Below are 12,400 nucleotides of genomic sequence, written 5' to 3'. Positions count from 1 at the left end.
AAGATCATACTTTCAGCTATGAATCATATAACTGTTTCTCAAAAGTCTAGGGCTTACTAGCACCCTTTCAAGAAACAAACTCCTGTTTTCTTCCATTGCTAGAGAACAAGGCCATAAGTGTTCCTTCTTATCACTGGTTTCTGGCCACTGCTCTGGGTTAAAACAGGTGTAAAGTCTGCCCTGAACCACTGTGGAATCCAGTGTCCAAACCTCTACCAGTCAAAAGAGAATTTGATCTCTGTTCTTGCCTTTCATTTCTGGGCCCTTTACTACCTTGGTGTTTTTTTTGTTTAGTTGGTCGTTGTTTTTTTTGTTTGTTTTTTTTTTTTTTCCCTGTGCTGTTATAACGGTGTGTTCCCCTTAGGCCGTTGGCTTTTCTAAGGAATCGCATGCGTTGCCTATACATCTTTGTTCTCCTGGTGAAAACAGATAAAATTCACATTCATCTCGCTTTTCTTCACCAACATTTATGGGAATTGTCATTTCACAAAAAGTGGCATGTTATTGAGCTTGATTCTGTGAAGTGCCAAGTGCCTTTCCTCCCATGAGAGTGGAGAGTGCTTGGCAAGCAAAAGATCACAGAAACAGTATGTTGAAAGGTAGTGGCAATACAATACCTAGATATGAATGAACTAAGCATCCTCATTCAGATATTGTGACATGACTCAGTTCTCCCACACTCAGACCCTATTTCCTGTCTCTTTCACTAAGGTGCATTCATACCTTTGTTTTAAAAGTAAATTCTCGTTTCAAAATGGAGGAAGATAACTCTTCTGTAAAAATTCAATATCAATAGAGAAAATACTCTCAGATTTTCAGGACAGTAATAAATTACAACCATCTGAAAATAGCTTTTCTGACAATTTTTCATGTTAGTGAATTATACTTTACAAATAGCAGGTTTGTTTGTTTGTTTCCAGTGGCATAATTCTGATATATTTATTTTCCGTGACCCAAACTCAGAATTCTTTTCTTACAGGGTTACCCAGTATACTCCCTACCAACCTGAGGTCTCCCAGGGCAGGCTGGAGAGCCTGCTAAATTACCAGACTATGGTGTGTGATATCACAGGAATGGATGTGGCTAACGCATCATTGCTGGATGAGGGGACAGCTGCTGCAGAAGCTATGCAATTATGTCACAGGTAATATGTTTAAATATGTGGTTAAATCACAGCAGGAGGGCATTTGGAGTTTGAAAGACATCTCAGCTGTGTAGGCATGGGTAGGTGAGAGGGTTGAAGCTGAGTGTGGCCTTTTAACTGTGAGCAGATTGCTGAATTGTCCCTGTTACTTAGCTCCTAACTAAGCTACCAGTGTTGATGTGTCTGAGAAGTCTTAAGCTTTCAGAAATCTAAGGACCTATAGACCAGAGTCTGGAGCAAGGAATGCTTACCCTTGGTGGACAAAGATGAGGTCAGAGAATACTTAATCAAAATGAGCATATATGAGTCCTTACAGGCCCCTGTGGCTGAGCTGCCTCTCCAGGTGCTAGCACTGAGGTCAGCTCACTCCAGTCCTTCCAGCCAGCTCACCACGGACACCCAGTCCCTCTGACCCATGGTCTGACTCCTGTTGCTGGCACCCAGACTCACATATATATACACACCCCAAAACAGAGTCCCTCACCCACAGAAAATTTGAAAGGAATTGGTAGATATTGGTAGTAGGGGTATGTTTGGACCGGATGATCTTGAAGGTCCTTTCCAACCTTAGTGATTCTATGACTCTATGAACAAGAAGAAGGGACAAACTGTATTGACTGGGACCATGGCATGGCCAGTCAAATGCATCCACCAGCAACCATTTATATACAACTGTCCCTTTTTATCACCTTATCCCTCCATTTTTTTCCACACTTGTTCCTCCCCTAATCACTTACATATATCCCTTTTCCTGCCTTTCCTCCCCTTAACATCCCATAATAATCCCTGGTCAATCCTGAAGCGTTCTCCCCAGCATCCGATAATGTCCCATGGTTCTGGGACAGCCCGGGCAGGGTGTCCCTTCCTCTGAGCCTTCAGCTTGGCTTCCCACCCTCCTGTGTGCCCCTGTGCTCCTCTGTGGAGGTGGGCTTCTGGCAGGCTGGTGGCTCCTGTGGTGGGCCTGGGACAGCGTATGCTGGGGCTCCCCCACCTGCTGTGGCCTCTCAGTGTTCCCTTATCTTTTATCCTATAACCTAACAGTCTGTGGCATGAATTTCTGGTGTCCACGAACACTGAAGACGTGAATGATTTTTTTCAACCAGCGGTTGAAATGAGCTTATAAACAACAGCAGTGTATGTCTGTCATGAGTTGCTAAAAGCGAAAGTGTTATTGGTATATCTAAATCTGCTTTCAGGGAACTGTGCTGTAGGGTTATTTGAGATGAATTAAATGCAAATTAAATGAAGTTTGAGAGAGACTATTGAAGGTCTCTGCAGGTCTGTATAATCAAGAAGGATGCTACACAGATGAGATTGTGATGCAATTATTCGGTTGTTCAAAACATCAGTCTGACATAAAATTATGCTTTTTTAACTGGGGAAAACCAAGCTATTATGCTAGGCTGTATTTTAGTCTTTCAATAGCACCTGTCCGGTTATCTGGGGAAACTTAGGTATTAAAAAACAAAATTGTATTTCTTTATAAGAGTATGTGTGTGTAGAGGTGTGATTTAACCCGGCAGGCAGCTAAACACCACACAGCCGTTCACTCACTTCTCTGCCCCCTCCTAGTGGCGTGTGGGAGAGAATCATCAGGAAAAAAGTAAAAGTATATGGGTTTAGGTAAAGACAGTTTAATAGGACAGAAAATGAAGAGAAATAAATATGATAATGATAATGATGATAATAATAATACTAATAACAGAATGTACACAGCAAGTGATGAACAATGCAGTTGTTCATCACCTGCTGACCGATGCCCAGCCTGACCCTGAGCAACCCCATATGCCCCCCACCCCAGCCAGTAACCCCATAATAATTGTTCAACATGATGTCACGTAGTATGGAATACCCCTTTGGCTACTTTGGGTCAGCTGTCCTGGTTCTGTCCCCTCCCAGCTTCTTGTGCACCCCAAACCTCCTCTTTTGCAGGGCAGCATGAGAAGCAGAAAAATCCTTGGCTAAGTCTAAGCATTGTTCTGCAGCAACTGAAGAATCAGCATGTTATCAGCATTGTTCTCATCCTAAATTCAAAACACAGCACCATACCAGCTACCAAGAGGAAAATTATCCTAGCTGAAACCAGGACAAGAGGCATTCTTGCAGCTGTTTTAGTTGGCTCCTAATTCTGTTTGGTAGCCACTCTTAATTTTTGTCACATGTGAATCTCAGTTGAGTATCTGCAATGAACTTTGTTGTTCTAAATTGACTAGAACACTCATTCAATCACATACTTATCCAGTTATGATAACCCAAATTTACAACTGTGTTTTTACTTTAAAAAAACCTCACATTTATAAAACCAATTAATTTTACTTCCATGGAAAATAATACATTCTTAATATGTATCTCTTCTTTTTTCCCTTTTCTTTGTAACAGGCACAACAAAAGAAGGAAGTTCTATGTAGATTCCCGATGCCACCCTCAGACTATAGCAGTGGTCCAAACTAGAGCCAAGTAATGTTACTCTCCATTTTCTACCATATATTTTCACTTACATTGAATCACTTTTCACCTACACCTCTTCACTCTATACTTAACATGCTTGGAATATAGGACTATGCTTTCTTAGCAAAATGGAAGCAGAAATCTGTTAACATTTGGCATTGCTTCTAATTTTCCATTCAAATATTACTGTGAAGTAATTCAAGATCTTTAAAAGGAGACTAAACATATGATAACAACAAAATGTTTCATTTTTTGCTTAACTTTTTGTGAAAATACATACATTTGGTTTTTGAATTCAGTCTGGTCATCCTTTATTAGATGTAACTTAATTTAGAAATGACTAAGCCTAGATAGTAAAACTTCTCTTTTAATGAAAGATAAATCCCTTTTAAGTTTATAGCTTGAGGTAACCGTCTTCTAAAAATATTACTTGGTTCCCGAAGTTAAACTTGCTAATTAAAGCAGGAAGATGTTGATATCAAATAGGTTAGGCATCCTCTGCTCTCCTCTGTTGCTTATTTGATGATGATATCAAATGCAGTTATTCTGCAGTACTATATACCATGACATGAAACAGTCTCAGTGTTTAGTGATGCCAAGCAGCTTCAGTTCTTTGAATGTTAAAGAAAAGAATGTTCTAAGTCCATGAAAACATCATATTAAATATCACTTCAAGGCAGGTAATGGTTTGAATACATTTTATTGTACATGGTTTTGTTTTCCAGTTATACAGGTGTTATTACTGAGCTCAAATTACCCCATGAGATGGATTTCAGTGGAAAGGATGTCAGCGGAGTATTATTTCAGTATCCAGACACTGAGGGGAAGGTGGAAGACTTTTCTGAACTTGTTGAAAGAGCTCATCAGAATGGGGTAAAACAAATGTTACTTGTCTCATTAGAATCACAGAATCACAGAATCGTCTAGGTTGGAAGAGACCTCCAAGATCACTAAGTCCAACCTCTGACCTAACACTAACAAGTCCTTCACTAAACCATATCACTAAGCTCAACATCTAAATGTCTTTTAAAGACCTCCAGGGATGGTGACTCAACCACCTCCCTGGGCAGCCCATTCCAATGCCTAGCAACCCTTTCAGTAAAGAAGTTTTTCCTAATACCCAACCTAAACCTCCCCTGGTGCAACTTTAGCCCATTCCCCCTTGTCCTGTCACGTCATTGTCCTGTCAATCATTAGATTTCACTCTGATGCATAAAACAGCCATAGGTATAGAAACAGTTAAATGAGATACTGTGTGAAGGTTACCATTACACTTCAGTGCTGTGCAAGAGATATGAAATTGTTTGAAAGTGTACCTTGTTCAAACCCAGCTCCCATGCAAACACCACTCCTTCAGAGAAGAGGCTGACTGCTCTGTGCACTTCTCTTCTCAGACTCTTGCCTGCTGTGCTACTGATCTTCTGGCTCTCTGTATTCTGAAGCCTCCTGGGGAGTTTGGAGTAGATGTTGTCCTGGGTAGCTCCCAGAGATTTGGTGTGCCGCTCTGCTATGGGGGACCCCATGCAGCATTCTTTGCTGTCAAGGAAAACCTAGTGAGAATGATGCCGGGCAGGATGGTTGGTGTCACAAGGTAACTGCTCCCCTCAGCGATCATCTCTTTAGGAAAGATCTGCATGAAACATCTGTGGACCATCTTGCACAGTCAATATGAATAACATCTGACCATCTCGTTGTAACTAACACCTTTTTTGTTGAAAACTAGAAGAGCAATGGTTGGCTTCAATTTTTAGGAAGAGAATTGCATTTGTGTAGAATGATGATGTGACCTGCCTGAAGTGCTTGCTGCCATTTAGGGTGAAGAAATAACCTACACAGCAGAGAGGATTAATTGTGATGGCATGAGGCTTTGCAAACTAAGTTATTCTGCCTGTTCTGTACTGTAATAGCTCTTTCTCTGACATCGTCATCAAAAACATAGGTAGGAAGAAGTAGAAAATACAGTGAATTGAGGGAAGTAGTCTAGCCATTCACAACCCCACATGTGTACATATATAGATTTATATATATGTATAGAGTTCATCCTTTTCCTTTTGAAGCTGTTCTGAAGGTTTTCACTGTCGTAAAGGTCATTAGACTGGCTCTTACTTCTCCAGTTTCAGTGTGTTAGAAGCCCTACAAAAGGACCTTTTGAAGGACGGACTGGGCATAGCCCTTTCAGTTATCTCATACAGCTTTGTTGGGCAGGTTGTTTTTATATACAAACTCTGCATGCTATTACTGGGTATCATTAGAAAAGATGGTTCCTTACCAGTGTGCAAAATAAGTTACGGGTTATATTCAGTTAAAACAGTTGAATAATTTGTGGCACTTTAAGGCAAATACCACGTTTTGGTGTAGCATGCTTAGAAAACTTGCTGTGCACTATACTTGACTGGACAGATTTGCCAGTCGTGATGTAAACAGAAAGCTAGAGACCTTAGTCTCTCTGTTTGATGTCTGTCCTGATTTCTGTTTTATTCCCTCCGGCACTGTTCTGAGGACAGTCAAAGTTAACATGCATAGAGCTTGATCTCTTAATTTGCTGTCATTTTGAAGTAACAGAAACAACATTTTCATTTGTGACTTAGGGATGCAAATGGAAAGGAAGTTTACCGACTGGCTTTACAGACACGAGAACAGCATATCAGGAGAGATAAAGCTACAAGCAACATCTGCACAGCGCAGGTAACTTGTCATGCTTTGCTTTTAATATTGAAAATGAATGAATGGAACCGTATGGTTGTCGTCCTAACACCACGGTACTTTGCGTTAGCTTTACTTCTGAGAGTTTTTACTAGAAAAAGAAAGAAAGTTGAAATATGCTTGCTTGCATATATGTTTCAAATCTGTTGAAAAAATTGAACCATTCTTGAAAAGAAGGTAAATTAACATCTGTTTCCTTTAAAAAAAAAAAAGGCCCTAGTTCTGAATAAGTCCATCTGTCCCATCGGGTGAACTTCACTGAGTAATGCTGTGTTCCAAATGAATTTATTTAGAAAATCTGTCTCTAATCATCCAAGATTACCCATTCAAGGCAAAAATAAATAAATAAAAGAATCCATTTTGAAATTCAAAAAGTATTTAGGCAAAAATATAAGTCATGACAATTTGAACATGTGATTTGATACAAAAACACTACACTGTCCAAAAGCTCTCTTTACAGTAAAATACCATGATTAAATCAGTAATTATCTGAAATAGTTATTTGCAACATGCCTCCACTGACTTTCATCTGAACAAGTTTATAAACGTATTCTATTTCTATCAATGTATTGTTCAATGTTGTGCCTTGTTGTGAGGAGGGATTGTTATTATTAACTGATTATTTAGTATTTATGAGATGTTTCATAAATTTTTTATAGCAATATTAAACAATGATTTTTTTTTTACAAGCCTAGTTTTACTTGCAATTCTTCAAACTTCTTTGTAGTGGTAATTGAATTTAAGCTCATGTTAATTACTGACACAATTAAATTTCAAAGGACATTAAGTTCATAATCAGTGTCTACAGTTTTATGAATACATTTTGTCTCTCTCACCTTTTATTTTTTGGACAGTATATAATAAAAGTATTACATCAGCTGAAGATGTGGTTTTCCTGGGTACTAAAGAAACTTTGTGCTAAATTAACATGAAGTAATATTTGTTAATAAAAAAAATACTAACCTGTATTTGGATTGTAGGCACTTCTGGCTAATATGGCAGCCATGTTTGGTGTCTACCATGGGTCTGATGGATTAAGGGATATTGCAAGACGGGTACACAATGCTACTTTAATCCTGGCTGAAGGTGAGTGTTTAATGATTGCAGACACTGTTCCTAAATCCTTATATTTTCTTAAATAAGAAACTTTTTTTTGGTGTTTTTTTGTTTTTTTTTGACTGGCATGATTATCATTGCTGTCAGAAGGAGCTATGCAGAACTGGAACGCTGGGAGTTGGGGAGGGATCGCTACAGTTATCCATGCTTTGTTTGCAAGCTCAGCTGGAAGACCGCTTGCCACTTGTGAAAATCATTGAGCGTCTAAACTTTATGGCAAAAACCATGATAATTAATATCCATTTGTGTAGCAAGATTTTTCTTTCTGGTCTTGAGATTTTGTGCTTGTACCATTCATATACCAGTTCTTCTGCAGTATATATTACAAATCTGACTCATCAGAAAGATCTTCTGTAGATTCATTCTGTTATTAATTAGGTCTGAATCTGATTTAGACATATTTCATGCGCAGTGATATTTCTCTAAAAAGCTGATGATTTCACTGCTCTGTACACAAGGGGAATATCTCACTTTATTGTGTAAAAACATTTACTTGTGAGATAGATGTAGTGTTGCTATGCAAATACTTTGTAAGCAATAATACTTTTGTACATCATCTAATAGAATTAACTTACTGTTTTTTATAGGTCTCAGGAGAGCTGGTCATAAACTGCACCATGATCTGTTCTTTGATACTTTGACAGTCACGTGTGGATGCTCAGTCAAAGAGGTTTTGGACAGGGCAGCTCTTAGAAAGATAAATTTTCGCATTTATAGTGATGACAGAGTAAGCAACTCCATAACCTTTCCTAAATATTATATCATTACTTTTTTGCATTGTTTCTATTCGTAATGTGCTAAACAGAATAGAATTATTAAATATTTACTGTAATTTGCTCAGATATATCAATTATAAAGATAATATAAAGAATCAAGTTTTTTTTTTTAATAATTAAAACTTACTATATTTTCATTTGTGCTTATTTTAAAAGGTTATCTAATTATTTAAGTATGACACTAAGGGCTGAGTATAGCCCTTAATAAACTTAGCAATGACATGCAAAATGACCTCCAAAATTCAGGTCCTTTGGCAGTATTTGAAGACAAAGATCGAAATCTAAACTGCATGTTGGTAGGCCCTAAGTACTTCACAAACTCCAGTATATTCTTTAAAATGGGACGGGGGGAAAGAGCAGTCTAGCAAAATGGGAGATTTCTCTGTTAAATGGAAAACACTTAGTAATGTCAGGAGTGAAGTCACAGTCTTTATGTGATCTGGATGTGATCCATCCAGCCTGGATAGTTTAGAAAGGGAAAGACAGGAAATTATATGTAAATAAAATGTATGTATCTATTGCATAAAATGACATGAAATTTGCATGTAATTGGGTGTCGTGTCGTGTCCTTTTCACTGGTGTTTCTGGAATACTTTTTCTTGACAAGAACAAATACAGTATGCTCTGGAAATGAGAACTTTGAGTAATTACTGTTTCTTTTATCTGTAGCTTGGAGTATCACTTGATGAAACTGTAAGCGAGAAAGACCTAGATGACATATTATGGATTTTTGGTTGCGAGTCTTCAGCTGTAAGTAGATAGGCAGATCATATGCATGAACTTAATCTGAATGTTTCAGAAATTCAGTGAAAAGTAAAACTGTACTTTGGGATAGTGGGTGTCTGTATGGCGTGTTTGTTAATTATTGGCAATTTCAAATGCTGTCTTACAGAAAGAAGCAGGATAAAATGACACTGATTTATGTAACTGAATAATGCCATTCTCTGGTTATGATACTTAATTCTTTTGGTCAGCTTAGATACCCTGCGTTTAGTCTGTTACTTGCCTTTTGAAGGCTGTAAGACATGGTCAGTTGCTTCACTACCACTGGAATTTTATTTGCATATAATTAACAACTAGCAGCACTACTTTCAAGACAAGGGCTACTGACACTTCTATACCAGTTTTAATATGATATTGTTGGTATGCTAGATATATAAAATACGTATGCTAATAAAGTGCTTTTACCTAAAGAACTAACTAAAGCTGGTGGTAAGCTGCTAGTATAAGTTAATTCTGATCAAAAGTGACTATGAAAATATTTGACTTCAATTTTTTTTGTGTGTCAAAGGAACTAATTGCTGAAGGTATGGGCGAGGAAACCAAAGGCATCCTTAGCACCCCATTTAAGAGAACTTCCAAATTCTTGACCCATCAGGTTTTCAACAGGTTTGTGAAATTGCTGTAAATTTGATATTTTAATGGAATGTAATAGTATCTCCTGTCAAAATTTGTACTGAGGGTCAGTTGAGGACAGTTTTGCATCTGTATTCAGTCACTGGTTAGTCTGAAATCTGTTTAGTAGCTTTTTTATACAACTTTTAAATGATCAAAGTGGTACTCATGGTCACATGAGGTATGTATGTTTTCATTAGTCTGGTACACTGTACAAGCAATTATTTGAGGACATAGTATTGGCAGGCTTACTTGAACCCCTACTTTCCACATCTGGTGATAGCATTTCTGAGCAAATGATAATAGTTTTCCATCCACATTGCTCTTAGCAAGCATAAAGTTATGATTTGAAATAAGTACCTAATAAATACTAACAATTAAAAGTGGAAGGCTACTCTTACCACTGCTCAGTCTTAATTCTTTTTTTTTATGGCTTTTCTTGTGCTAGAGTACAGATCAGCTGGGTGGTAGAGCCAGTCTGCTTGCCTTAACACTGCATTTTGTGTCCTCCAGCTATCACTCCGAAACAAATATCGTACGGTACATGAAGAGATTAGAAAACAAAGATATTTCCCTTGTTCACAGCATGATTCCTTTGGTAAGTATTTACCAAAAAGAGAAAAAAAATAGTTATGTATTTATGTATTTTGATATGTACTGACAAATGTGTTTCTATTTTAGGGGTCCTGTACAATGAAGCTCAATAGTTCAGCTGAACTTGCAGTAAGTTGCAGTAATACTGTCTTACTTGAAACCCACATGCATAAATCATGTAGCCAGTGTCACTGTAGACTTTAGAGGTAGAGGGTGGTTTTGGTGTAGAACTGCAGCTGAGGAAGCAGTTTCAGAAGTCACTAATGGCATTGTCTTTGTCCACTGCTAGTAAAAAAAAGCTTCAAGAAGCATGGAAGGAACGCAGCAAAATGAGGAGATTGGCTTTGAAGGCTACATTTGGAAAAAAAAAATAGGAAAATACCTTTTGGAATTAGGTATTAGGGTCTGAGGGAATGAAGTCAAGCTGTGACAGGGGAGGTTCAGGCTGGATATCAGGAAGAGGTTCTTCACCGAGAGGGTGGTCATGCAGTGGAACAGGGTCCCCGGGGACGTAGTCACGGCACCAAGCCTGCTGGAGTTTAAGAAGCATTTGGACTATGTTCTCAATTGTATGGTCTGAATTTCTGGGTAGACCTGTGTGGTGCCAGGAGTTGGACTCGGTGATCCTTATGGGTCCCTTCCAATTTGGGACATTCTATGATTCTATGTATCACAGCCCTGTTCCCTTGTGTGGTGTTGCAGGACCTAGCTTCTAGATGCTTTACAAATCTTACAGTAAAATCCTCAGAAACATGAAAAGAAGCAATTCTTGCCTCTTTGACAATTTACTGTTTCATAGGAGGGTTTTACTTTTCCTGAGGTGAGGAGCTGGAGTCTTTGGCTATCTTCATCTTTAACAGCAGATATCAACTGAAGCATAGCCTTAGCTAGCCTCGAATGCTGAATGGTTTTTGATCCTCTTCGCTCTCTCCCTGTTGCTGCTCGTTTGCTAGATTTCTTATGTCCCCTTTCTCTTAATCTCTTCTATGTATGTCCTTACCCTTCACTTCTTTTTAATTTGTGTATTAAAATGGAAAGCAACAAAACTGTGTCAAACAATGTTATGTACTGTTTTATGACTCCTTTCTTTTTGCCCTGTGATTGCACAGCTGTACGTAAGTGTAAGTGACCAAAAAGGAAAAACTAAGGGTTTTAAACATCTTCTAAATGTTAAAAATATGTTATTGGAAATCATCGTTCACAGCAGTTGGGAACTTGTATTGCTACACAAGAAGTATTTGGTCTGTATTTGAACACAGGGCAGCTTCTTTCCTTCATAGAGTTTAACAACAAAACAGAGTTATCTTCAGAATTTACAGCTCATGCTTTGTTTTTTTTTTTTGTTTGTTTGTTTTTGTGGTAGCCTATTTCATGGAAGGAATTTGCCAACATCCACCCCTTTGTGCCCTTGGATCAAGCCCAAGGGTATCAGCAGCTTTTCAAGGACTTAGAGAAGGACTTGTGTGAGATTACTGGTTATGACAAAATCTCCTTCCAACCAAACAGGTAGGATTTTTTTTCTGAACATTTACTTTTTTACTTGGACTTCAAAAGCTTACCTCTAAGGAAAATATGCAAGACAAAACTGGCAGAGAAATTCTGAAGCTTCAAGTGAGTGCTAGTCCATTCTAGTTCATGTGCTTCCATAACAGTCTTTGTGTTCCTCTTGCAGTGGAGCCCAAGGAGAGTATGCAGGTTTGGCTGCAATCAAAGCTTATTTAAATGCAAAAGGAGAACGTCATCGAAGTGTAAGTGTCAACACTTGTATTGGGAAGAACTTTGGGTGGAAAGTGCAGACAGGAGAGTTGGTTCAGCAACTAGGACTCACACAGGACAGAAGAAACTAGGTTGTGTTATCCTTATCCATGACAAGCATTCAGTATTCCCTGCTTCCCTCACAGGCCATGTGTACCATCTTAAGTCTTATTCGACTGTAAAGGCAGTGGGAGTGAGGAAAGGAGACTTCATCAAATGGCCTGGCTCTTCACTGAGTCTGGTTAGGATGGAATTAACTTTCTTCACAGCAGCCCATATGGTGCAGTGTTTTGATTATAACACACCAGTGTTTTGTCTACTGCCTACAGAGTGTCAAGGCTCTCTCTCTGTCCCACTCTGCCCTGCACCCCTTCCCCAGGTGGGTAGGCTAGGGGTGGACAAGAAGCTGGGAGGGTACAAAGCCAGGAGAGCTGACCCCAACAGACAAGGGGATATTCCACACCATATA

General features: G+C 38.6%; 1 protein-coding gene across 1 annotated transcript in view; it reads left to right on the top strand.

Annotated features, from left to right (window-relative positions):
- GLDC (glycine decarboxylase) overlaps positions 1–12,400 on the top strand; it is a 47,334-nt gene that overhangs the window by 20,611 nt on the left and 14,323 nt on the right. Inside the window, exons 4-16 of the mRNA XM_066988935.1 lie at positions 980–1,144; positions 3,524–3,601; positions 4,318–4,465; positions 4,987–5,183; positions 6,181–6,277; positions 7,276–7,381; positions 7,999–8,138; positions 8,857–8,937; positions 9,479–9,576; positions 10,096–10,180; positions 10,264–10,305; positions 11,540–11,682; positions 11,849–11,924. Of these exons, the coding sequence (XP_066845036.1) occupies positions 980–1,144; positions 3,524–3,601; positions 4,318–4,465; positions 4,987–5,183; positions 6,181–6,277; positions 7,276–7,381; positions 7,999–8,138; positions 8,857–8,937; positions 9,479–9,576; positions 10,096–10,180; positions 10,264–10,305; positions 11,540–11,682; positions 11,849–11,924 (1,456 nt within the window). The remainder of the gene's footprint in view (positions 1–979; positions 1,145–3,523; positions 3,602–4,317; positions 4,466–4,986; positions 5,184–6,180; positions 6,278–7,275; positions 7,382–7,998; positions 8,139–8,856; positions 8,938–9,478; positions 9,577–10,095; positions 10,181–10,263; positions 10,306–11,539; positions 11,683–11,848; positions 11,925–12,400) is intronic.

Source organism: Anser cygnoides, chromosome Z (genome assembly GCF_040182565.1).
Source record: "Anser cygnoides isolate HZ-2024a breed goose chromosome Z, Taihu_goose_T2T_genome, whole genome shotgun sequence".
In the NCBI taxonomy this organism is placed as follows: Eukaryota; Metazoa; Chordata; class Aves; order Anseriformes; family Anatidae; genus Anser; species Anser cygnoides.
This window is presented reverse-complemented; position numbering and strand designations above follow the sequence as displayed.